Consider the following 27,838-nt stretch of genomic DNA (forward strand, 5'->3'; position numbering starts at 1 on the left):
TTCCAGTTAATCGTATTAACTGCTAAGCACCTCCTCCGCCTTTTCGGGTTTTATTACCGCCCTCATTAAAAAAAAAAAAAAAAAAAAAAAAAAAAAAAAAAAAAAAAAAAAAAAAAAAAGAAAGAAAGAAAGAAAAGAAAAAGAAAAAAGAAAAAAGAAAATCCAACACGAACACGCAAGACAGCGTGAATTCAAGAAAGAAAGTGTGTATGTGCAACACCGTCTGAGTGTGTGCATCCGTATGCATCGCCTGCCTCAGCCTGCCCGGGTACTGAACATGTGGCTGAGAGGTGCACGACAGTCAGAGGGCTCAAACTTCCGCTGCCAGGCTGAGGCTGGGCTCTCCCAAGCTCACCTGTCTGTGTTCAGGTAACTGGCTAAGTGCCCGCCCGGCCGCGTTCCAGGACACCTGGCCGGGACAGAGCGAATGCCAGTGAACCCCAGGGCGCCCCCTCCCGCGCGTTCGTCTTCTAGCCCTCCTTCCCTGGGAGGGGTGGGGTGGGGGGTGTTCTGTTTTCATTACTGCACCCCTTCCCCTAAAGACAACGGGACTACCCTCCTCCACAGCGCCTTACCTCAAACAGGGGACCGATCTTGTTCTTCTCCAGGTAAGCCTGGATCCGGGTTTGCGGATGAGACGCCATGGGGAGCAGATGGGACCGCGGAGAGAGTGCGGGGAGAACGCGCGGCTGTGCGCCTCCGCTGGGGACAACCCTCCTTTTACCCGGACTGGGGCCGGGACAGGAGCTCCGGAGCCTCGGCTGCCCTGCGTGGCTGGCTTGGCCCCGGCCGCGGCCGTGAGTGGCAGCCCGGGGAGCCACGCGCGCGTGGGGCGCTGAGAGCCGGAAGCCTGGGCGCAGCGCCGCCAACTCAGACAACTCCGAGGCTAGGGGAGAACTCATTCATCGCGTTCTCCGCCTCGCGTCCACCCTCGCCGCTAGCCGCAGCGCCCGGCGCAGTGGGGAAATTCGAGGCAGAGGTTCCTTTCTCCTCTGGGCGGCAGCAGCAGGAATCAGGGGGCGGGAGGCGAGCCGTGCCGAGGGGCGCACGCGGGCGGACAGGGGACGCGGGGCTCGAACTCGCCGCCAGCGTCTGTGCGTGCGTGTGTGTGTGTCCGTGCGCGCGCGACTGTGTGTGCCTGCTCTCCCAGGTGACGGGAACAAACAGCCCGGGCTTCTTCCCGAGGCTGCTCGCTCTACCAGCCGCTCCCTAGCGACAGCGCCGCTTAAAAAGCCAATGGTGAAGGTGCTTCTTTCAAAGTGCACATAAATCTGGTGCTTGTTGGCTACTCCTTGGCAGCTACAAATGCAGTTCTAAAGGCGATCGTCCCCACCGCCCCTTCTGAGCCTCTCCTCAGCATCTTCTGCCCTGCCTACACTAGCGCAGGGGTTGAGAAGGCCAGAGTTGTGAGAAAGTGCGTGGGTTCAAGGGTTTGCCGCGAAAAAAGAAGTTGCCTTCGTTTTCAAAATCTGGCTTGGCCTGGAGCAAGTCGACGGGTGAATGCAGCCTGAGAACCCAGCTGAAAACTCCCAAAGTGCGGGCGCTCAAAGGCTGGAGCCAGCCCTTCAGCATTTGACAGGGAGAAGAGAAATGAGCGAGCCAGCCCTCCCCTCCGAAGTTGGCCTTCCTAATCCACTCCTTGAGTCATGTCTGTATACCTATAACTGCATCTTAGACGCCACACTATCCCACTTAACAATGTTTCCTCTAGATACTGCATGAGCTGCTCGAATTTAGCCAATACCTTTCTTATTATGCAGGGATTTCAGAGTCGAAGATTTGCAGATAGCCCAGGCTTCCTCACAGAGCTCTCTTTCTTGTGAAACACAACACTGAGGTCCCAATGACGATTTCCCTGGCTCCTAATCATGATATGCTGCCAAAATTAGATTTATTTTTAATAAATATGATGTTCAGAATGATGGAAATAGTTTTCCTAAAAGCTGACTGCAGCAGTATATATTTTCTTTCTTTCTTCACTGTGTTCTGAATTTCTGTTACTCATAGTTTCTTTATTGGTGTTCATGCTTTCCTTCTGTATTTTAAATATGTGGAAACATGTAATAGTTAGATAATAGTGGAATATCCCAGGAACTATTGTTAATTTCCTATATTAAGATATAAGAAATCTGCTAGAATAGCTAGGAGCTTAACCATCCCTGATAACCTGAAATGGACATGATCCAGGGTGGAAAGATGTCCACATTAATACTTTTAAATTGGACTCATATGATCTGCCTAGGGAGAGTTAAATTAAACAACAGTGAGGTGCCCAGGGTTGCCTTGTGCTTTCCATTGTGGTTCGAAGGTATATTTACTTACGTATTTTTTAATATGTCCAGGATAAATTAAATAACAGAGTGAATACCAACATTTCTATTTGCTAAAAGGTATAGTGTAGAGCCATAAGGAAGGCCATCTATCACCCAGCTAAAAAGCCTACTATTTTTGATACCACATAAGGCACCAAGATGGTACCCTTCCTGAAATCAAGAGTCTTTTTCTTCAAAGAGGCATCAGGAGGATGCTTCTTTAAATGAAATAAAGATACTTATTAAGTCTTCACCATGCTCAGACTATTGCACTTAGGGCTTTGAATAGAAGAGACAAAGCTTCAGCTGGCAAAATGTGTGCGTTTTAAAGACAGAATTAAGCCAAGTGTAGAGGCTCATGTCTGTAATCCCAATTATGTGGAAGGATCACTTGAGGCCAGCAATTCGAGACTGGGCAACATAAAAAGACCCCATTTCTAAAACAATTTTTTTTTTTAAATTAGCTGGGCATAGTGGTGCACACTTATAGTTCCAGCTTCTGGGTAAATTGAGGCAGCAGGACCCTTGAGCCCAGGAGTTCGAAGCTGCAGTGAACTATGAGTGCGCCACTGCTCTAGGCTGGGCCATACAATAAGACTCAGTCAAAAGAAAGAAAGGAAGAAAGAGAGAGACAGAGAGACAAAGAAAGAAGAGCATCATGAGGATGTGCACACCCACTTATGTATGTTAAAACTCTGAGCATCCCCAAATTGCACATTTAAAATTCAGGGAATATTTTCAAAGCTTTTCAAGTTCAACATTAAATATTACCTCCTTCATAAAGCACTTCTTGGTTCTTTCTACTTATCCCTAAACATGACTTCATTACTACAATAAATATTTATTGCATAGCTTCTCAATGGCAGGCATTATGTTAAGACTGAGAATTCAAAGGTGAAAGGCTTTGTCTTTGTCCTCAGTTGCTTAGTCTTGTTGAGGCAATCGGCATATATATAAATAATGGCATTAGATGCTGGGCATGGTGGCTGACACCTGTAATCCCAGCACTTTGGTAGACCAAGACAGGAGGATCACTTGAGCCCAGTAATTTGGGAGCAGCCTGGGCAGGATAGCAAGACCTCGTCTCTATTAAAAATAAAATAGTAGTCTCAGCTACTCATGAGGCTGAGGTAGGAGGATCTGCTGAGCCCAGGAGTTTGAGGTTGCAGTAATTGCACCACTGCACTCCAGCCTAAACGAAGCAAGATTCTATCTCTTTAAAAAAAAAAAAAAAAAAAAGATCGCATGTACGGAGGCACAGAGACACACAACAGGCTGGTAGTTAAAGATATGTAAAGTGCATGTGGAGGAGTATTATTATCATGTGAGGTTAAAAATGTAAGCAGAGTTCAGCTCATTGAGAGTCTTAAATGCCTTGTTAAGAATGATAGACTTACATCTTGTGGATAATGAGAAGTGATTCGTTAGGCTACAGAATCTGTAACAAATGATGGGGTTATTGTTAGGACTTAAGATGTAGGGTTAAAGAGGATGGGATGGATTCCAGACATAGTTAAGGACTAATGTGTTCATTAAGTAAATGAAGGGTGAGGTTAGAGGAGGAAATCAAAGATGACACTATGATTTCTAACATGAAGCTAAGAGATGACAAATTATTTACCCAAGTCACCCAATTTATCATTGGTAGGACAAGGTTTTAGTTCAGGTTTTTCTAACTCTAAAGCTGAAGCTATTTCCCCTCTCTACCCTGTAACCTGGAAACTAGTCAAAAATTTGAGTTTATAGATATTAGCACCCCTTTGTGGGAACAGCTATGTCTCACGACTTGGCACATGGTACATACTTCAGAAACAGCAATTAAATGAATGAATTGAATTTTAGAATATCAATTCAATCCAGCTACGTTCTTTCAGTCTAAACTTTGCCTCTGACTCATGGCATTTATACTCTGTTTTGTTTCCTTTAGTCAATTGCGTGCATATTTTGGTCCCTCTTTTAAACTGCAAACTCTCTAAAATCATGAACTGTATCTTAATAATTTTCTTATACTTTACAGCGTGTAACACAGTATATTTTCACATAGTTAGGTTCTTCATAAAATATCTTTAATTAAGATCCTATTACTGTGTGTTTTAAGATTTGTATTACATAGTCCCTTTAATATTGGCTGAAAGGTAACCATTGTCTTGGATTGAATTTATCAACTTTTTTTCCTGCACATATGCGATGGTACCTTTATGATGCTTTCCCCATTTTTGGCTTGAATACAGCATGAAAAGGCCATTTTCAGTGAGACTGTTTTGACCTCATTGTGTTATAGAAGTGCCTGTCAGCATAATTTACAGATGTACAGAATCCAATTTATAGAATGCACTAAAGCCGTTGTCCAACTCCATTTGTAAGACACCTTGCACAGCTCCTTACACAGATAGGTTTCAGAGAGATGAGGGAACAATGGTGAAGTCCAGTTGACCCAGTTAGGAAGTATTAGCAATGTAATCCATTGAAATTAATTAAATATTGAAGTCAGAGAGCAGAGATGTTCTATATGGATTTCTTGAATTTAGACTTCTATCCCTGAAGCATGCTTATCCTCTTTCTGTTTCTCTTTCACCTTGCCACTTTGTAACAAAAAGGGAAAATTATCTTTCCAAGGAACCCAGCACATATGAATAATCTGGCCGTAAAAGGGAGGTGCACATAGAGAGTTAGTTTTCTTCATTTTTGCCCGAAATGCCTCTCACAACTAATGCAAATGGACTCACACACAGCATTTACTATGTACTAGGTATTGATAACAGCACTTTATACACTCCCTCAACTCATTGAATTCTCAAAACAACATCATGAAGTAGGTACTACTATTATCCCCATTTTTTTTTTAGATGAGGAAACTGAGACGCTTACCAGGTAAGTAACTTGCCCAAGGTCATAGCTAGTAAGTAGTAGAGTATCTTGAACCCCAGTGGTGTATTAAACTCCCAAATCCCCACTACCAAGGTTGCAAGAGTACCACTTCCCTTTGCTTTGAATTAGTTCTGAGCAAGCTGCGTTTTGATGACTAATTCGACTTCCCCAGTGTGTGGGTACGGGAAAGGACGTAGTATGGGTAGCGGATAGCAGGGTAACTTTCTGGCTCCATACTAAATGAATATGTTGTCTCTTGTGAGTTTGAATAATAGCTAATCAACCACCTTGGAACTGATTTTTTTTTTCTTTTTCGAGACAGAGTCTCACTCTGTCCCCCAGGCTGGAGTGCAGTGGCACAATTATAGTTCACTGCAGCCTCGACATCCCAGGCTCTTGCAATCCTCCCACCTCAGCCTCCTGAGTAGCTGGGACTATAGGTGCATATCACCAAACCCAGGTAATTTTTGTATTTTTTGTAGATACAGGATTTCACCATATTGCCCAGGCTGGTCTCGAACTCCTGGCCTCAAGTGATCTTCCTGCCTCGGCCTCCCAAAGTGCTGGGATTACAGGCATGAGGCACTGAGCCTTGCCCTGATTCTAACTGTGTGGAAAATATCAACTTACTGGATCTACTAAATTGACAGCTCAAATAATGGTGCCAGCTTGTGAAATCCTGCCATTCGGCCTTCTGCAATTACATTTCTATCCCTTTAATTTCTACCTTTACTTATTAGGTTTTAGTATTTATTTTTTAATTGTTTAATATGTGGACTGTATATAAGCAATCTCCATCTAAAAGACTTTATGTCAATATGTTTTATAACATGTTAATTTTTGTTGTTATGAATCATTTAAAAGAAGTCTGTAGATATCAGACTATATAGATACCCTTGATATTAATTGACCATAGTCTATTATCTCTGATACACTTTTTGCTTATAATTTCTGAGAGCATATTGTCTTGATTTTTCAAGAGTCTTTGTTGGAAGGAAAAATACAAACCTTCAGCCATGAAAACTGTTATAGGATACTGTAACATGATACTGAATTTATTAAAAAGAAGGAGGAAATAAGAGCAACTAAGCAAACAAAGGATGATGTCGTAAGGCAAAACAGTGCTACTTAGTGTGCACCCTGGGGAGCCCGACACTCTGCCTAGGACAGGATGTGCTATTGCTCTAGTCTCACTATCAAGGAATAAGCAACATGGGACCTATTTTCAAACTCAGATCTCTGTAAATGCCAGCTAATGTTTGGTCATAATGAAACGCATCACAACAACCTCTGCACTAAGGGTTAAAGGTACTTTTAGCACAATTAGTGGAACCACAATTACCTAGAGGAAATTTAAATTTTAAAAATAAAATAAAATAGAAGGATGACTTAGCTTTCTGCAAAAACACCCTGGAAACTATAATACTTAAAGTAGTCAGCAAACCTCTTCTTCCAAAGCAGATGTTGTTAGCCCATTACCTATGGATAAGACCCACCCCTCAACCCTCAGTTAGTCTCGGTCCTGGGAGACAGATAATTTTGTGATGTCCAAGGATATGCTAAGTTTCCACAAAGGTCAGGGAACTACACTTACTTATTATATATCTGTCACAAAAGATTTATGATGGGGTCATAAAAACCAGGAACTAAACTTACTAGCTTTGTCTGGGAGGATTAGGAAACCAAATATTCAATGAATGAATGGATGAATGAGTGGAGAGACAGAAGAATGAACAAATTAAAGAAAGAATGAATGAATTAAATACTGGTAATTTATTAAGTAACTCAGAGGCATAATCAAGTTCTCCCAGTCATTTATACTTAAGTTCCTTTTATATATGCATAATGAAGAATAATTAATTTTGTTTTAAAAAATCCTAAGTATTTTTGAAGTACTTAAATGTAGTAAATGTTTCAGTAAGATAACAGCATTGATTTGTCTATGTCTTTCTCTGAGCCTCTCCTCTTCAATTTGTCATTTTTGCCTTTTTCTTTTTCCTTCTCTTCCTTTATTCCTTCCCTCCTGTCTTTTTTAAAGGAAGTTTCACTTATCTTGCAGCCTAAGCCTGAAATATTTGTGCACAATTGTGATGTCTAAAGACAAACTCACTTTCCTACTGAAGTTGATGAAAAATGTTTTCTGCTACACTCAATTTCTAAAAAATATTCTAACATTCTTTTGTCTGTAATAGCTTACCCTTGACACTTCATATTCCTAGGCATATTGTTATACCAAATCATTGCCACCAAACCCAAGATTTTATATATCTTAGGATGGTTATTTTCCACTCTCAATGCATATTGACTCATATGATGTGATTTGCCAGAAGTATTATCAAAACAAAATCATTTTTTTCTCCTTTTCAATCATTAGCTTTAATAAAATGACATCATATTAAACACATGTCTTTAATAAAGCAATGACAGTAAAAATATTTCAGGATTCAAACAGGACAAGGAAATATGGCAAATCTTATACATTTCACTGATATTTAATTTCAAAATAGTCTCCCTCCAATGATAAATTAAAATTAGGCAGCAACAGAATGGCATCTTATGGAATGAAATATATGATAAAAGTTTTCTAAAGTGTGTTCTCTCTGGTCCCCAGAACAAATTATCTTTCTTTGCATTTGTTCAGAACTTGTGCTGATATTTAGGTGCCCTTTGACATTTTTATCTCACTTGGAGTGTAATTTTCTCGAAAACAGCTGAACTGGCTCTGGTGTGAAACTTGAGATTGAAATATGGGTCAGTTACTTGCTGACAAGTGTGTGACCCATGATTGCCTACAATTCACTCTGCATTTCACAGACGAGAAAACTGAGGTCAATAGCATTCAATAACACACCTAACTAGTTGATGGAAAAGCCAAAATTCAAATCCAAATCAGTCTGATTCCAAAATATTTGTTATTTTATTTTATTACACAGGGCCAGTTTCAATTGTTACTGTTTTGAATACGTTTAAAATACATTATTCATGACACTTGTTAAAATGTAAAGTAGATTTTACTCAGGACCATTGCAATAAATATGGGGACTACTGCTATGGGGTTTTGCAGTAAGGGACAGAGATTGGGCTCAGCTCAAAACACAACAAGAAAAAGTGAGACTTCATAGCCAAAATGAAGAGTAGAAGACATCGGATGAAAAATTTTTAAGAGGAAACATTAGGGATAAGTGGGGGATTGTGGCTAAACCAATTTAGCAGAATTTTTGTTAAAACTGGGCAATGCAGAGATGGATAAAGCAGCCCAAAAGTTGAAGTCAAGTTGAGAAGAGTATTAAGAGGAGCCTGACTAAAGTATGGTCAAGGAGAGACTCTTTGTCAGGATCCAGTAACACTTCAATTTCTTTATATTATTGTTGTAATGGTTTTACATTCAAAGGTATTTGCATCTAGAAGCATAGTTAATAATGCTGTTTAACTGATCAATCTCATACATTTCAACAACACGAAAAGGTGTTTGCACATTGTAATATACTTGTTACTAATTTCTTACTGACAGTTTTTTTTTTTTTTTAGAATACAAGAAGTGATATTGGAGAATACTTAAAATTTACAGACTGGAATATAACGTTTTAGTATCTCAAAACCTTTCTGGCTATGGAGACTGCCCCTTCCAGAGCCAGTCAATTCTTAGAGACAACAAAGAACTCAGGAAGCATCGTCTTTGATGAAAAAAATAACCAGTCCAGGGTCACATCTCGTCTATCTGACCTGCACACTCCAGGAGACAATATTCCTCTGCCTCAATCATCCCAGGGTCAGATGCTAGGCTACTAGAGCCTACCCATATAAATTAGGGCCCACCAATGAGTAACCATTACATAAAAGAACACAGAATAGACTTCCATAGATTTGAATCCTGGTTCTAGTACATACCAGCTTTGAATTTTGGCAAGTTCCTCTCTAAGCTTCATTTCTCTCTGACAGAGAATTAAACAATACTGACAGGCCTCTACCAAAGAGTTGTTATGAGGTTTGCTTGAGAATATGCCAACACGTAGCTCAATGCCTACCGAGGAGTAAATGCTCAGTAAATATTACCTATGTCATTGTTGACTACATTGGAAGATATTTCAGAAGTTATTCACATTTCCTCCTCTTCCTTTCCCCCAATTTAAAGAGAAGCAAAGTCTGGCCACAAAAACGTCTGACTCTCTCATTTGTCTTATCTCTAGTCTAAAATAGCTTCCATTTCACCATTCTGTCACTTAAGAAAAATTAGAGATTTAAATGACCAGTTGAATAAAAGGTTATTATTTAATAAGCTGATGGCCTTCAAATGCCAATATCAAAAAAAGAGAAGAAAAAAAAAATCTAGCTTGAAAGTAATTGTTGACATCCCAATACATTTAAAATTGATGATACATATTTATTTCCAAACTCAATAAAAAGACATTAACATATCACAAACTTCCTAAGCCTAGTTTAAAAAAATACATATTCTTATAATTAAGATCATTTAATACCCAGTATTGATGAATTTGATTTTTGATGTGCATGGATTATATAAAAACAGCCAAGAAAAGTTTGAGGGTTTTTAATGATTTTTTTTTCCGTCCCAAACTTCTGCGATCTGAATACCCTTGGTTGTGTGGTAATCCTATATAAGTTGGTGCATATTCTAGAAAGAATCAGCTTTACACTTTAAAAAGGAACTGGCACAAACTTTCATATTGTTAATTCTCAAGACCACACTTCAGGCTTAACCAGTCTCTGCACTCCTCTTGGTTTCTGAAAGAGGAGCCAGAGCCCCAGTTTGCTTTCCTTGCTTTCCTGTTGCTCATGGCGACCATTTACTCTTTCTCCCTTTTAACTTTTCTCAGACAGTGACTGTACAGCAGTGTGTGGTTTCCAACACTCATTCTTCTTTTACTGCTCCTAAGAAAAGAAGACACAGCTCTTTTATTTTACTACCTTACAACAAATCATAAGCAAGAAAATAATCTGGGAGAAACACAGGCTTAAAATGACATCTTACCACTTCTATTCAACATTGTATTAGAGGTTCTAGCCAGGGCAATTAAGCAAGAAAAGGAAATAAAAATCATCCTGACTGCAAAGGAAGAAGTTAAACTATCTCTATTTGCAAATAACATGATCTTATGTGTATATAATCCTAAAAAAATCCACCAAAAAAAAAAAAGAAAAAACTATTGGAACCAATAAAGGAGTTTAGAAAAGTTGCAGGATAGAAGATAACATGCAAAAAGCAACTGTATCTCTATACATATTCAATGAACAAAAAAATCCCATAAAATTTAAAAAAATGATTCTATTTACATCAGCATCAAAAAGAAGTGAAAAGCTTAGAAATATATTTAACAAAAGTAGTATGGACCAGATGCGGTGGTTTATGACTGTAATCCCAGCAATTTGGAAGGCCAAGGCAGGAGGAATGCTTGAGATCAGGAGTTCAAGATCAGACCAGACAACATGGCAAAGCCCTGTCTCTACGAAAAATACAAAAAATTAGTCAGGTGTGGTAGGGCATTCCTGGTGTCCCAGCTACCTGGGAGCGGGCATGGGGAGGTGGGGGTTGAGGAAGGGTGAAGGGGACAAGGCACAGTGCTGAGGTGGGAGGATCGCCTGAGCCTGGAAGGTCAAGGTTGCAGTGAGCCATGTTTGTGCCACAGCACTCCAGCCTGGGCAACAGAGTAACATCTTGTCTCAAAAAAAAAAAAAAAAAAAAAAAAAAAAAAAAGTAGTATAAAACTTATTCTCTGAAAACTACAAAACATTGGTGAAATAAATGAAAGAAGATCTAAATGAAAGATAAAATGTAGCCCTGTGTGGTGGCAGGCGCCTGTAGTCTCAGCTACTTGGGAGGCTGGTGTGGGACAATCGCTTAAACCGGGAGGCAGAGGCTGCAGTGAGCCGAGATTGTGCTACTGTACTACAGCCTGGGTGACAGAGCAAGACTCTGTCTCAAAAAAAAGATAAAATGAAAGATATTCTGTGTTCATGAATTGGAATACTTACTATTGTTAAGATGGCAACGCTCCCCAACTTGATCTACATATTTAATACAATTCTCCTCAAAATTCCAACTGGATTTTTTTGCAGAAATTGGCAAGCTAATCCTGAAATCATATGGAAATGCAAAAGACCCAGAATAACCAAAACAATCTTGAACAAAATTGGAAGACTCACACTTCCAATTTCAAAACTTACTACTAAGTTCTACAGCAATCAAAGCAGTGTGGTACTGGCATAGGGACAGACATATATATCGATGGAATAGAATTGAGAGTCTAGAAATAAAGTCTCACATGTATGATCAAATGATTTTAGATATGAGTATCAAGACAATTCAATAGAGAAAGAATAATATTTTCATCAAATTGTGCTCAAACAACTGGATATCTACATGTAAAAGAATGAAATTGAACCTGTACTTCACACTAGATACAAAAATTAACTCAAAATGGATCAAAGACTTAAATCTAAGAGCTAAAGCTATAACTCTTTTATAGGAAAACAGAGGCATACATCATGGTGACATTGGGTTTAACAGCATTTTCTTAGATATAACACCAAAAGAACAAATGACAAAAACATAGATAAATTGGATATCATCAAAATAAACACCTTTTCAGGCAAAGAACACCATCAAGAAAGTGAAAAGAAAATCAAAAAATGGGAGAAAATATTTTCAAATCATGTATCTGATAAGGAACTTGTGTCTCCAATATATAAATAACTCTTATCACTCAATAATAAAGATGACAAATGGCCCAATTAAGAAATGTCAACGTGGCTGAATAGTTATTTCTCCAAAGAAGATATGCACATGGCCAATAAACACACAAATGCATGCCTAACACCATTATCCATTAGGGAAATGCAGATCAAAACCACAATGTGATCCCACTTCACACTCCCTAGGATAGCTCTACATAATAAAAAAGACGGCACTGGCAGTGTCCAAAAACTAGAACTCTCATAAACTGCTGATGAAACTGCTTTGAAAAAGTCTGGCAGGTTCTCAAAAGGTTAAATGTAGACTAATTTAGTGATCCAGCAATTTCACCCCTAGGTTTATACCCAAGAAAAAATGAAAATGCGTGACCACATCAAAATTTATATATGAGTGTTGGTAGCAGCAATATTCATAACAGCCAAAAAGTGAAAACAATCCAAATACCCAAATGTCTATCACCTGATAAAAGGCTATATAAAATGTGGTATGTCCATATAACAAAATATTATTTGGTGATAAAAATGAATGTAGTACCGACACATGCTACACCATGGATGAACCTTGGAAACATTATACCAAGTGAAAGAAACCAGTCACAAAACACCACATATTGTATGATTCCATTGATATAAAATAACCACAATAGGCAAGTCTATAGAGACAGAAAGTAGATTAGTGGTTGCCTAGGGCTGATAGGAAGGCAGGAAGATGTCGCAGGGTGACAGGTGTGAGGGCAGGACAGTAACAGGGTGGAGGAATGGACATGACTACCAATGGGCTTACAGTTTCTGTTTGGTGTGATGAAAATGTTCTAAAATTTATTTTGCTGATGGTTGCACAACTCCCTGAATACAGTAAAAGCTATTCAATTGTACACTTTAAATAGGTGACTTGTCTGGTATGTGAAGTATATCTCAATAAAGATGTTATTTTAAGAATTAACAAGGATGGGCATGATGGCTCATAACTATAATCCCAGCAGTTTGGGAGGCCGAGGTGGGAGGATCACTTGATCCCAGGAGTTTGAGACCAGCCTGGGCAACATAGCAAGTTTTTGTCTCCATATAAAAGAAAAATTTAGCCAGTTATAGTGACGCACACCTGCGGTCCCAGCTACTCAGGAGGCTTATGTGGAAGGATCGCATGAACCCAGGAGGTGAGGCTCCAGTGAGCCATGATTGTGCCACTGCACTTCAGCCTGGGAGATAGAGTGAGACCCTGTCTCAAAAAAAAAAAAAAAAAAAAAAAAAAATTCAACAGTAATTGTTAACTTTTGTTGATTCTAAGGTCCTCTTGGATCCTGGATTTTTTTTTTTAACTGTGAAAAAAATATGTTGTTATGAAACACACACACACACACACAATTATAAAAAGATTTCAAAAAGGAGCTTTCATTTAGTGAGCCACAAAATGGAGCAAAAAATGCAAGTTTGAAAGCAAAGCGTAGTTTAATAACTATGCATTAGTTTGGAACTAGGTGCATCTGTGTGGTTTCAGAAAAGGAGACACTGGATGAGACCAGAAAGAGGCAAAAATGCACTGTGAAGAGAAAGAGAGCTATGTTGAGTTGATTTGAATTTTGGTGAAATAAACAAGACAAATAAACACAATTCTGTGTAATTTTTGCCTTAGTTTACTTCCCACCTGTACTTGGGAAATATTCTGTAAGAACTCCTCTGTCTTTCTTGCTGTGTATGGGCTCTGTGTTGTCTGCCTGTGTGCAGAGCGGGAGCTGGGCCAAAGGGAAGCCAATTACATCTCCAACACTGGTGTTGCTTTCATTTGTGAGAGGAGCAATTAAAAGTCCTTTTTGTTTTGTCCTTTCTTCCTTTCTTGAGGTTAAGGATTACATTTTTAAAAAATTGTTTCTGATCCTCTACAGTTCAGAATTAGACTTTGCTGGGGTTCAAAAAACAATAATCCAAAGTATAGTACTTTGGCCTGCTGAGTACTTCCAACTAAAGCAGGGGCCTCCAACCCCCAGGTGACAGACCAGCACCAGCCCGTGACCTGTTAGTAATTGCGACTCACAGGAGGAGGTGACCCGCAGTAAGCAAGCAAAGCTTCACTCGTATTTATAACCACTCCCCGTCACTCGCGTTGCCGCCTGAGCTCTGCCTCCTGTCCGATCAGTGGCAGCATTAGATTCTCATAGGAGCGTAAACCCTGTTAGGAACGGCACATGCGGAAGGATCTAGGTTGCAAGCTTCTTATGAGAATCTAATGCCTGATGATCTGTCACTGTCTCCCATCACCCCTAGATGGGACCGTCTAGTTTCAGGAAAACAAGCTCAGGGATCCCACTGATTCTACATTATGGTGAGTTGTATACTTATTTTATTATATATTATAATGTAATAATCATAGAAATAAAGTGCACAATAAGTGTAATGCGCTTGAATTATCCTGAAACCACCCCCTCCCCAGTCCATGGAAAAATTGTCTTCAACAAAACCAGTCCCTGGTCCCAAAAAGGTGGGGGACTACTGATCTAAAGAACATCTGAAGGGCCTTGGAAGCAGTCTCAGGGCCAAGGTCACTCTGACCTTCTCCTGCCCTCCTACTTCTCACCCCTGAGTCTCCCTGGAAGCAAGTCACAGAAACCAGAATTCTTCTTCCCCAACGCAGGTCACAGAAACTAGAACCCCTATTGCCCAAGTCAGCCATGAATACAAGGAATAACCTACAAGGAATACAAGGCTAATCTTCTCCCCTCCTACCTTTCTGTCTAGGCGCTGGCCATAAAGGAATTCTCTGACCTACCCTTTTCTGATAATAGGTCATAAGACTCCTCTTGTAGAGGATTCTTGCTCCATACCCAGGTGGAGGGAATGCCACTGAGAGGCCAAGAAGTATCTGGACAGGGCTTGCTGGCTTTTCTCATCTCAGTCTACTGGATCACACCCTTTTTTTCAATGACCGTTCTATATAGCTATTCATTCTTCATTCAACCTAAGCATAAAAATGGATATTTTTTTCCTGTATCTTTGGATCTTCATTCCAAAGGCTTTCGTGTCACATAAAACTTAAAGTCATTTTTTGTGTGTGTGCTTTTCTCCTGTTGTCTTTTGTTATAGCAGTGTTGGCTGGGACCCTTCTGAGGAGTGAAGAAAGATATCACACGCTTTTCACCTCTACAGCTCAATACTGCAAATATCCTGCAGCTTGTCTTGCTTTCTCCACGAAAATGAAACTTTGAGAATTATCCCTGATGATATATGTCTGTGGTACATAGATTTTCACTGTTCTGCATATTCCATTGTGTGATTAGAACACAACTCATTTATCCATTCTCCTGTTCCAAGTTTTTACTAATGCAAACAATGCTGCAATAAAATTATTGTTCATGTCTGAATTTTTGCATGGCCTAGAATTTCTCTGGGGTATTAATCTGCCAAAGGAATTGCTTGGTCATAAGGATGGACATGTTCAAATCCATCGGGCATTGTCACATTGCTTTGAAAGCAGTTGTATAAATTTATCATTCTTCCCACAACTTTTGAGGGTTTCTGTTGCCCAAATCCTCATACCAAAGAAAGAACACTCTAGAAGATGCAGGTCTCAGTCCCAATTCTCTCCATCTGTACACCAGTATTAAGTTTCAGCACCTATGTTACTTAGAGCAATAAAGATCCCAGGGCAGACACACTGTCAGCTCTGCAGTTCACTGTCCTGATTTTTAGTTTCTTCTTCATTTCTGGCCCAAGGCAATTTTTCTGCCTTTCTTAGCAATTCAGCCCTGCATTTATAAGGATGTTAGTTATAATTTATTGAGTAATTCTTGGTGTTGGTAGCTGGAGGGTTTTCAACTTATCTGTACTGCCAGGCCCTTAAATCCCTACCAGTGTTTTCAGCACGTGACCACTCTTTAAACACTCCCCAAATTTTGGATACCATGAAGTAAGTAGAATCAAATTAGCAGCTACGATGAGCTATGGGACTCTCTTCCCAGGTGTTCATTAGTCACCATTACTTCAGCATGGCATAATAATTAATGGTGAGGACTCTGCGGCCAGTTTGTATGGATCTGAGTCCCAACTCTCTTTGACTTTGGGCAGTATACTTCATCTCTCTGGGCCTCAGTTTCTTCATATGCAAGATGAGGATGATGGCAATGGTACCTATTCAATAGGGTTGGTGTAAGGATTCAAAGAGTTACTAGTGATAAAAATGCTTAGAATTGTATCTGACACACAGCATGTGCTGTGTAATCAATTGATGCATGAATAAAATGGAATAATGAATATTAGACATAAATTTTTGTGTGACCTATATTATATATTCTGTGAATATTTTAGTAATGGTTTTTCCTTCAATCCCCAGCATCAGCGATCTAAGGTTGGTAACATAGCACTACTTTTCACGTTTAATGATTCTAATGATAAATTGCTTTTACCTAAAAGCATCTCTGTGTCCTTTTGAATACCAGCAAAATGGCTGGTGTCCATTGCAGAAAATTCCTTCCATCATGGAAAGAATTCCCTGCTCAAACCAAGCTGTTATACAACCTGGGAGCAAGGGTGTTGGGAATGTAAAGAGGGAGAAATGAATAAATATGAGGAAGAAGGACGAGAGAAATGCAGACTTGTTCTTCCTCATAACCTGGTGGCGTCCAGTTGTCAGTGGCAGGATGCTGCCCAAGGAGCCTCTTCTCTCCCTTACTCCTCCCAGCTCCGTGCTTCAATCACAGAAACTCTGTGCTCGCCACGTGTGCCCCGCTGCTCCTCTAGGTTCAAAGAGGCGAATGGGGCAAAATATTGCAAAAATCTTTCTTTTTGTCTAGAGTAGGCAATTTCCATATTCGAGGATGTCCAGGCTGTGAGAATCCCATGCCTCAGGGATCTGAGCCATCACAAGAATGGAATATTAGAAAAGAATCCATATGACACTGTTTATTCTGCTATTGTGCCATGTATTGTCATTATCCTCTTTCCACCCTTTCATGCCATATACACCTTAATATTTTGTACTTCACAGGCCTACAATATACTTTATTTAAACTGAAATGAACTTATTAGGGTTCGCTACACAGCCCATACAGCAAACCTGATAATGCCTCACAATAATATGAATTTAGATGTAACATTATAAGCAATTAGTTCCCTTCTCAGCCAGCACCCATTCTCAATCCAGGAAAGTCAAGTTCAGTTCTCTTCCTGGGGCTGTGGTGGATGAAGTGATTACCTCATGACTGTTTTGCATTTTCTCATACACAGAGAGATGGACATTATTCTAATAATATGCAAGTTTAATAAATATCATTTTCTTTCTTTTTTCACACCATACCTGGAAAACTGACTAGAAAATTTTGTTTGCAAAAATGGTTTGCAAACTGGGCCGGGTGTGGTGGTTCACACTAATCCCAGCACTTTGGGAGGCCCAGGTGGCCGATCACTTGAGGTCAGGAGTTTGAGACCAGCCTAGCCAACATGGTGAAACCCCTTCTCTACTAAAAATTAAAAAAAAAAAAAAAAAAAGCCAGGTGTGGTGGTGCACACCTGTAATCCCAGCTACTCAGGAGGCTGAGGCAGGAGACTCTTTTGAGCCTTGTAGGCAGAAGTTGCAGTGAGCTGAGATCATGCCATTTCACTCCAGCCTGGGGAACAAAGTGAGACTCTGCCTTGAAAAAAATATGTTTTTTTGCAAACATGGTTAGTCATTTTCCTTGACTAAACTTTTAGACCTCACTTACAGTTTTACAGAGGGGTGGGGAGTGTTACTCTATTTCTTCATGAAGAGAAAAAAGAAAACTCTTACCAAACAAAACAGAAATCTGTTTTGATTTATGTGGTGGATCTATCAACCTCTTTTTCTATACTTTTTCTGTAACTGCCCCAAAGTTTCTCCTTGCTCACTGCACAAACGAAATCAATTCACAGAGATCATGGCGTTGCAATAAAGGTAGAGTTTAATTGACGTGAGGCTGGCCATGTCATGTGTATTACTCAAATCAATCTCTTCGAAGGTTTGGAGGTTAGGGGTTTTTCAAAGATACTTTGGTGGGCAGCAGGCTAAGGTATGAGGGTTGATTGGATGGGTCAGAGATAAATCATGGAGAATAGAAGCTGTTCTCTTGCACTGAGTGGGTTTCTGGGTGAGGCCACAGGACTGATTGGTGGGTCTCAGTGGAGCCATTGGTCATTACAGGTGCAGAAAACCTGAAAAGACATCTCAGAAAGCCAATTTTAAGTTCTACAATAGTGATGCTATCTGCAGGAGTAATTGGGGATGTTGCATATCTTGTGACCTCCTGAATAATGGCTGGCAATCATTTACATCTACACCTTAGCAGAATTCAGGCCCCTCTAATCCTCCTGGCCTGGTGATCTCTCACTAGCTTTACAAGGCGGCTGAATTTTGGGGAAAGGCTATTATCACTTAAGCTATAAACTAAACATCTCGCACAGTTAGCTTGGCCCAAGCCCAGGAATATTTAAGGGCGGTTTGAATGCTAAAGGCAAGATAGGGGTTGGCTAGATCAGATCTCCTCCACCACCTTAATTTTCTTGCTGTTGTAACTTTCGCAAAGGCAGTTTCATTTCTACCATACAGCATTCGGGATTCAGAAATACTTGGTTTCACTATTATTCTAGGCACAGAAGAACCTTGTGAGTCCTGGACCTTTTATTATTTATTTATTTATTTAGATGGCATCTCATTCTGTTGCCCAGGCTGGAGTACAGAAGTGCCATCTTGGCTCACTGCAACCTCTGCCTTCACCTCCGGAGTTCAAGCAATTCTCCTGCCTCAGCCTCCCTAGCAGCTGGCATTACAGGCATGAGCCACCTGGCCTGGGATCCTGGCCTTTTTAAATCAGGTATGGGCATATGGCTAGTTCTGGCCAGTGGTTTGTGGGAGGATGTGTTATGTGTCAATTCCAGGGTGGAACATTTGATTGTGGGAGCAAGACCTTTGAATTGTGCTCTTTATCTGCAGTAGTGATTGCAGATGGACAGGCGGAGATAGAATCTCCTTCATCTGCATCCCTGAAAGACTAAAATCAGGGGAGTCCTCACCCACCCCCTATAGGTATGTAGATTATATAGAAAAGAAAAAGGTTATTTGGGGCTGTTTGTTAAGCACCGCATAACAGCCTGTGCTGTTAATAATCATGCTGGCTCACACACGTGGGAAATACTTTCCCTGGGATGCTGACCTGTCAGAATGAAAATAATACTCTACATGTGAATCTGAAAACCTGAATTATATTCTTGGGTGTGCTTCTCATTACGGATACAGCCTTGAGCAAGTTAATAATTCATCAAAAATGTGTTGAGCACCTACTGTGGCCCAGGTGTGTCTTTGTCACATTTGTCTCCGGGCCTTGGTTTTGGCAACTATAGAATTAGAGAATTTGACTAGATTTTTAATTTTGTGATTTTAGCATTACTATAGTATTACTTTGTGCTCACTTGGCTTATTTATTGGGCTTAAGCATGTTTTCCAATGTCACCTCTGCTCCAGATCTCCTTTTTCCTAATCTCTTCTTCTGGGAGAAGATAGTGCCCCTTATGCTTATGCTGCAATTAAGTAACCTGTGGAAGAGGCTTATGTGGTGACATTAGGAAAAAAGGTCAGCAGACGGTATCCTTTGAGCCAGATCTGTGTTTTACTGTTACACAACCGTGCTGTGCTGTTTATTTATGTATTGTGCATGGCTGTTTTCATTGTACACTGGCAGAACTGACTAATTACGAAAGAAATAGAATTCCCCCCAAAGCCAGAAAGAAAGAAAGCAAGGAAGGAGGGAAGGAGATAGGGAAGGAGCAAGGGAAAGAAGGAAAGAAGGAAGGAAAGAAGGAAGGAGGGAAAGAGAGAAGGAAGAAGGGAAGGGAGGGAGGGAGGGAGGCAAGGAAAGAGGGAACCTACCTACCTAAAATCTGGCCCTTCACAGAAGTGTGCTGACTGCTAGCCTGGAAATATCTCCATGTGTTTACTCTAATTTCTTATTTATCTGTTGTTACCTGTATAACCTTCTAGAACTCCACTGATACTGCATTTGCTAAGGTGGACTAAGACCTCCTAACTAAACCTAATAAACATCTTTCAGTCCTTTTGATATAGGAGTTAGAAATAAATTATTTAAGCAGATAGTGAGGGTAAAGAAGTCCTTGGTAAGGTTTTCCTTTTAATGAAAAGCAGCATCAAAATAATTTCTTTTCTAACAAAGAGCAGCCTGTAAAATCAAGCTGCAGACATAGATAAACACGCTGGAAGCTCGCACGGGTGAATGCTGGCAGCTGTGCCAATGGGAAAAGGCTAACCTGGTGGCCAGGTATGTTCAACATGGCGGCTCCATCTTCCCTTTTCCTTGCCAACCATGTGTACAGTAAGGAGCAGACAACATGGCGTCAGCCCAGTAGAAAACACATTTGCATAATAAAAGATTAGGGTGCGGTGTCCAGCTTCTTCATGTGCTATTACAAAAGAAATAGAATGCCCCACAATCCAGAAAGAAAGAAAGGAAGGAGGGAGGGAGGGAGGGAGGGAGGAAGGGAGAGAGACAGGGAAGAAGGAAGGGAAATAAGGAAAGAAGGAAAGAAGAAGGGAGGGAGAAAAAGGGAAGGAAGGAAGGAAAGAAGGAAGGAAGGAAAGAAGGAAGGAAGGAAGGAGAGAGGGAGGGAGAGAAGAATGGAAGGAAGGAAGGAAGAAGGGAGGGAGGGAGGGAAGGAAGGAAGGAAAGAAAGACATCACACCTGGTCCAACCAATCTTTGGGCCCTATATAAATCAGACACCACCTCCTCAAGCCAGTCTATAAAACCCAGTGCACTCTGCCGTGACTGAAGTCTCACTTGGGCGCCTCTCTCTTTCCCAGCGGAGAGAGCTATTCTCCATTCTCTTTCTTTTGTCTAATAAACCTCTGCTCCTAAAACCATTTCTTGTGTGTCTGTATCCTTGATTCCCTTGGTGTGAGACAGTGAACCTTGGGTATTTACCCCAGACGATGAAGCCGCTTCACTTTCAAGAAGATGTCTCTAAAAGATAAAAGATCAGATTATGGCTAAAAAGAGATGTAAAGTTAATGAACAGTTGATTTTTAATTCTTTTTAATTTTTAAAATAAAATAATTTTAAGATTAGTTTCAAATAGACATAAATATATTTAAATTTGATTTTACTTAATTTAAATATAAAATAATTTTAAGATGCATTATGTTTCATGATAAAATAATTCTTTAAATTATAATAGGAAAAAAGAAAAGTCCTGGAGGAGAGAGAAACTGAGTTTTGATTATGAGGAACTGCTGCAATCTCACTGTGACTCTATTGAAGGGTACAGCAAGGGAGAATGGCAATAAATTATTTAGGAAATATGTGTTCAGGGTAGAGCACAGATAGCATCGTACATCAAGGAAAGAAGTTTAGGCTTTATTTTGTAGGCAATGGGACAGAGTAATGTTTTTCAGCTTACGGTGACCTGCTCAGACTAGAGTTTTATGGAAATCAATCCTGTAGCAACTAATGTCCCTGATATATTTTGTTTGATCTATACACAACACAATATAGCATATTTACATTTCATTTCTTCTAAATAAACTCAGTACTCCATAAAAATTTATTCTATACTTGTGTGCTTTTCATATTTTCACTACTCTCAAGTCAATTCCTTGAGGAGAAAGAGTTCTAGAAAATATCACTGAGTTTTTTTACATGAAAAAAATTATTATAAAATATACATTGCTTCACTTAACTTTATGCTTACAAGTTTATGACTAGTAGGCTTAACTTTTCCATTGGAAAAAAATCAAGATTATTATATTTGATGACATGAATTTTGTAACTGCCCAGTGGGTTCTTCCTCCCCACAGCACACACAAAATCAACTCACTTTGACCATGGCATTGCAGTAAAAAAGAGTTTCATTGCTGCAAGGCCAGCCATGCCACACAGGAGATGGAGTTATTACTCAAATTGATATCCCCAAAGGCTTGGAGGCTAGGGGTTTTTCAAAGATAGTTCGGTGGGCAGGGGGCTAGGATGGAGGCATGCTGATTGGTTGGGTTGGAGATAAAATCAAAGGGAATGAAAGCTATCCTCTTGTGCTGAGTCAGTTCTTGGGTGGGAGCCACAGGGCTGGTTGGTGAGTCTAGGTGGGGCCGTCCTGTTGTCAGAATTGCAAAAATCTGAAAAGATATCTGAAAAGGCCAATCTTAGGTTCTACAACAGTGATGTTATCTGCAGGATTAACTGGAGGAAGTGTGAAACTTATAACCTCCAGAATAATGGCTGGTGATTATTGAGAATTTAAGCCCCTCTTATCCTCCTGACTTGGTAGTCTTTCATTTGTTTTATAAGAACCGTTTAGTTTTGGGAAGGGCTATTATCATTTAAACTACAAACTAAATTTCTCCCAAAGTTAGCTTGGCCCATATGCAGAAGTGGACAAAGACAGCCAGTCTCTTAAGGCTCGAAGCAAGATGGAGTCAGATGTCTCTTTCTGTCATAATTTTGCAAAGACAGTTTCAATTTGAGCTAGAAGAATGAATGTTCTTTCTCAACAATAGAGAACATGCTTGATGATATTATTTAATATAACTACACTCAAATTGTATTTTCTTATTCATTAAACAATCAAACAGCTTTATCAGACATGATAAAAGCAGCCATCCCCTAGTTCCTTCTTCAGCCCTGATCTGTGATCTCCAGAGGAAATGATGTTCAATTCATCTTTATGGTATTTATCAAATTCCTCAATGATAATATAGAGTATTATTTCTTAGTTTTTTCAATATTAGTATCTACTGACTTCATACTATGGAAGATGAGGATTGAGTTCTCTAATGTACCCTTTCCTATATTTACCCACTGTAGTTATTGATTTTTTGATTAATATTCCATTTGACATCATGATTTGCATATGAAAATCCATAGCTGAACCACACACTCATTAATGAAGGAAGCGTTTTTTTGTGTAACACTTTCGTTGCTTCACTTTAATCAAGTCCTATTGCTTGTTTAATTCCTTTCTTATGTTCCTTCCACTGATTTTTGCCCAAACTCCCACCCATTCATCTAAATAAAACTCCCAACAACCTGTTCATAAACAGCAAGCAAATGTGATTGTTTTGTTTCTTAGAAGAATCCTTCTAGAGTCCTTGGATACCCTTGCTCTAACTGGGAAAATTTGCTTCCTGGGCCAGCTTCTCTTCATTATCCTAGGATTTCCTTTCACCATCATCTCAGGAATTCACTTCACTCCACCCTAAAGTCGGATTTCCTGTTTCCCAGAAAACAGTTCATATTTCTTTCTTTCTTGGTTTACAAGTTTACTTCAGGTGAGTATCACAGTGGATTACTGACAAAGGGTGCAAGAAAGATCTTTTTTTTTGAGACTTTTGCATCTTTTTAAATGTTTTATTATAATCCTACCACTTGACTATTTGATAATAAAATGCTAAATTGGAAATAATTCAGAATGTGAAAGGCATAATTCCATCATCTTTTGACAATAGTGCTGTAACACCATTCCAATCCCCAGTTTTTGTTGACAACTTGCTTCCACCCCCTCTTCATCCCACCCTCCCCACTCTGCCCTACTCCATCCTGCCATCCCCTACTCCATGCTCTGGAAGCTTTCCAAATAACATCTCTGTCCCAAGGTTCTGAAGTGTCTTGGTAGGGGTAATATCTTTCCTCAATCACTGTGATAGTGTTAAAGTAGGTAGCTAGCCAGACATGAGCAGGACAGGAGAGAGTCCCCCACCTCCCCACTCCACCAGGAATGTCAGGCAACCATGAGATGATAGTCAGGTGGTTGTTAAACTCTCTAAAATAATAATCGGTAGCAGCCAGCACCAAGGAAGAGCGGTCTCCCAGTAGATAGAAAACACCTGAAGCTAGTGATCAGCCACTTCCCGATAAGATCTTAGGAGTTGGGTGATTGGGCTCAAGCATGCACACTAAGAGGCACAGTAGGTAGAGTTTAACTGGTATATGACCTCCCTCTGGGAACACTTGACTGGTAAGGGGAAAAACACCTCAAGCGAGCGTGTGCACAACTTCAGTAAACACACTGCACATATGGCGCCTCCCATGTGCTGGCAGGCCACTGCACGTGCAGACAGCCCATCCCAAGGGAAGAATCAGGGGAGAACAGACATAAAACCCTGGAAGCATGACAACATATAAAACCCCATGTCAAGGACTAAATGGCACATTTGGATCTCTCAAGTCACCCACATGGCCCTCTTCCAAGTGTACTTAACTTTCTTTCATTCCTGTTCTAAAACTTTTAATAAACTTTCACTCCTGCTCTAAAACTTGCCTTGGTCTCTCACTTTGCTTTATGGTTCTCAGATAAATTATTTCCTCTAAAAAGGCAAGAATCAAGTTGCTGCAGACAAATATGGATTCATCCCTGCTGACATATTTTGGTGCTGTTATTACCAAAACACCAGGGGTTCGGTCTAGGTTCTGCTACTTGCCACACAGAAAGCCATGCACTGAGATGACAACTATTGACAAGGAAGAAGACTTTAATCAGGTGCTGCAGCTGAAGAGATGAGAGCTCAGTCTAATTCCATATCCCTGACCCACTAAAACTAGGGGTTTATATAAAAGGGAAGAAATGTAACAATGTAAGAGAACAGGAACTAGGGAGGGGCAAGGAAGCAATCATGACAAATGAGGGGTCCTGGCATCTGATTGTCTGGATGTGGTGATCTGGTGACTTTCAGTTCTTTGATATTTTTTTGAGAGGCCTGAAAGTTGTGTCCTGAGGAAGGAACTCAGATAAAACAAATATAAGTTTTAAGCTTTAAGACCTAAAGTGTCAATTCCTATGTTTATCAAGAAGAACTGTCTCTGGGACAACTGGGTCAGTTTCACCATGACGGATACTGCATGGGGTGGGTTCGTGAGAGCACCAGGTATCCTAAGGGAAACTTGGGAGGGAGCCAGGTACTAGATGGTTTGATTAGTCTTTTATTCCTATACCCAGGTTGGACACCTAATTTGCACATCAGGACCACTGTGGACCATGGGGCAATGAAGGTGAGGACTGGAGCACCCATCAGCCAAGGTGGCATCCCAAAGCCTCTCCAGTCTACTGAAGGAATACCCCCAGTTTACCATGGGTCTGTGTCTCCTGTCATGCTGGGGAGGTGAAGCATGAGCACACGTGTTAGGAATAAAGAGATGGTGAACTATGCCTGGGCAAGACGAAGCCAGAGGAAACTGGTGGAGGTCCACAATGGTCCTGATGGGCAAATTGACTGCCCAACCTGGATATAGGGATGAAAGACTAATTGAACCATCTAGTAGCTGGTTCCCTCCAAAGTTTCCCTCAGTATAGCTGGTGCTCTCACAAAACCCACCCCACACAGTTTTATCCAAGTCACCGCCCCAACGTATATTAGCAGAGGTGAATCCATAGGGGTCTGCAGCAACTCAATTCTTCCCTACTCAGAAGAAAGAATTCATCCGCTGAGCATAAGTCAGAGTGACAGATCAAGGCAATATTTAGAGCAGGAGCGAAAGTTTATTTAAAAGTTGTTTATTATTATTATTATTATTATACTTTAAGTTCTAGGGTACATGTGCATAACGTGCAGGTTTGTTACATATGTATACTTGTGCCATGTTGGTGTGCTGCACCCATCAACTCGTCATTTACATCAGGTATAACTCCCAATGCAATCCCTCCCCACCCCTCTCCCCGTGATAGGCCCCGGTGTGTGATGTTCCGCTTCCCGAGTCCAAGTGATCTCATTGTTCAGTTCCCACCTATGAGTGAGAACATGCGGTGTTTGGTTTTCTGTTCTTGCGATAGTTTGCTGAGAATGATGGTTTCCAGCTGCATCCATGTCCCTACAAAGGACACAAACTCATCCTTTTTGATGGCTGCATATATTCCATGGTGTATATGTGCCACATTTTCTTTTTTTTTTTCTTTTTTTTTTTTTTTTTTTTTTTTTTTTTTTTTGAGAGGGAGTCTGGCGCTGTCACCTAGGCTGGAGTGCAGTGGCCGGATCTCAGCTCACTGCAAGCTCCGCCTCCCGGGTTTGCACCATTCTCCTGCCTCAGCCTCCCGAGTAGCTGGGACTACAGGTGCCCGCCACCTCGCCCGGCTAGTTTTTTTGTAGTTTTTTTTTAGTAGAGACGGGGTTTCACTGTGTTAGCCAGGATGGTCTCGATCTCCTGACCTCATGATCCGCCCGTCTCGGCCTCCCAAAGTGCTGGGATTACAGGCTTGAGCCACCGCGCCCGGCCACCAATGCCACATTTTCTTAATCCAGTCTGTCACTGATGGCCATTTGGGTTGATTCCAAGTCTTTGCTATTGTGAATAGTGCCGCAATAAACATACGTGTGCATGTGTCTTTATAGCAGCATGATTTATAATCCTCTGGGTATATAATGGCTGGGTCATATGGTACTTCTAGTTCTAGATCCTTAAAGCAGGAATGAAAGGAAGTAAAGTACACTTGGAAGAGGGCCCACTGGGCAACTTGAGAGTTCCAGTGTGCCATTTAGTCCTTGTCTTGGGCTTTTTATATGTTGGCATGCTTGTAGGGTTTTGCATCTCTTCTTTCCTGATTCTTCCTTGGGGTGAGCTGTTCGCATGTACATGCCAGCACTTGGGAGGGAGCCCATGAGCAGTATGTTTACTGGAGGTTGTGTGTATGCTCACTTGAGGTGTTTTCCCCTTATCAGTAGAGTGTTCCTGGAGGAAGGTTATATGCCAATTAAACTCTACCATTATGCCTCTTAGTGTGCATGCTTGAGCACACTCAGCTAACTCTTGAGATCTTACTGGGACACAGCTGCTCACCAGCTTCAGGTGTTTTCTATCTATTGGGAGATTGCCTTTCCCTGGAGCCAGCAGTGACCAATTATCATTTTAGAGGGTTTAACAACCACTTGACTAGCACCTGATAGTCACCTGACTAGCACCTGATGATTGCCTGACATTCCTGATGGGGTGGGGGGCTTCTCCTGCCCTGCTCATGTCTGTCTGGCTGTCCACTCTAATAATAGACACATAGTCCTTTCAATCTAGGAAGGCACATTCTTTCCTACCTGTTGTGGGACATTTTCTTCTGTTATTTTTTGATAATTTCCTCAGAAACATTTTTTCAATTCTCATTATCTGGATTACTACTTAGATGATGTTGAATCTTTTTGCCTAATGCTGTTTTCTTATCTTCACTCTTCTATTTTTCCATCTCTTTGTCTTTTGGGCAGATTTTCTCAACCTAAACATTCCATCCTCCTGTTGATTTTGTGTGTATTTAGGAGATGGGATTTACTCTTTGAGAGCATTTTGTCATAAGGTTCCTTATTTATTTTGCTTTTTCTTTTGTAAATTGACAAATAAAAATTGTATATATTTATGATATATAGCATGATATTTTGATATATGTATACACTGTGGAATGACTAATCAAGTGAATTAACATATCTATTACCACAGATATTTACCATTTTTTGTAGTGAAAGAACATTTAAAATCTACTCTCTTAGCAATTTTCAAGTATACAATACATTCTTGTTAATTCTACTCACTGTGTTGTAGAACAGCCCTCCTCTACTTATTTCTGCTAACTGAAACTTTGGATCTGTTGACCAGCATCTCCTCAACTCCTTCCTCCTTCAGCTCCTGGTAACCATAATTCTACTCTCTATTTCTTGTTTCTTTTTCAGACAGGGTCTCACTTTGTTGCCCGGGCTGGAGTATAGCGCCCTGATCGCAGCTTGCTGCAACCTCAAGTTCCCACGCTCAAGCAATCTTCCTGCCTCAACTTCCCAAGTAGCTGAGACCACAGGCATGCTCCATGACACTCAACTTCTGAACTCAAGTGATCCTCCTGCCTCAGCCTTCCAAAGTGCTGGAATTACAGGCCTGAGCCACTGAATCCTGCCTGCCCTCTGTTTCTATGTGGTATTTGTCTTTCTATGCCTGACCTATTTCATGTAACATAATTTCCTCCAGATTCATCCATATT

The 27,838-nt window shown here is 40.5% G+C and overlaps 1 protein-coding gene and 1 long non-coding RNA gene across 5 annotated transcripts in view; one reads left to right on the forward strand and one right to left on the reverse strand.

Moving 5' to 3' along the window:
- Positions 1–1,758, reverse strand: part of C8H8orf34 (chromosome 8 C8orf34 homolog) — a 480,177-nt gene extending 478,419 nt beyond the window's left edge. For 2 of the 4 annotated variants that reach the window (XM_050800254.1, XM_050800253.1), the window contains exon 1: positions 576–1,758. In XM_050800254.1, coding sequence (XP_050656211.1) covers positions 576–902 — 327 coding nt within the window. In that variant the 5' untranslated portion in view covers positions 903–1,758. The remainder of the gene's footprint in view (positions 1–575) is intronic. The other 2 variants (XM_050800252.1, XM_050800255.1) reach the window with 1 other exon arrangement.
- LOC126960580 (uncharacterized) lies at positions 499–27,838 on the forward strand. The gene is made up of 3 exons (XR_007728062.1): positions 499–608; positions 18,564–18,709; positions 27,537–27,838. It is a non-coding gene; the product is annotated as an uncharacterized LOC126960580 (long non-coding RNA).

Source organism: Macaca thibetana, chromosome 8 (assembly GCF_024542745.1).
Source record: "Macaca thibetana thibetana isolate TM-01 chromosome 8, ASM2454274v1, whole genome shotgun sequence".
Taxonomy (NCBI): Eukaryota; Metazoa; Chordata; class Mammalia; order Primates; family Cercopithecidae; genus Macaca; species Macaca thibetana.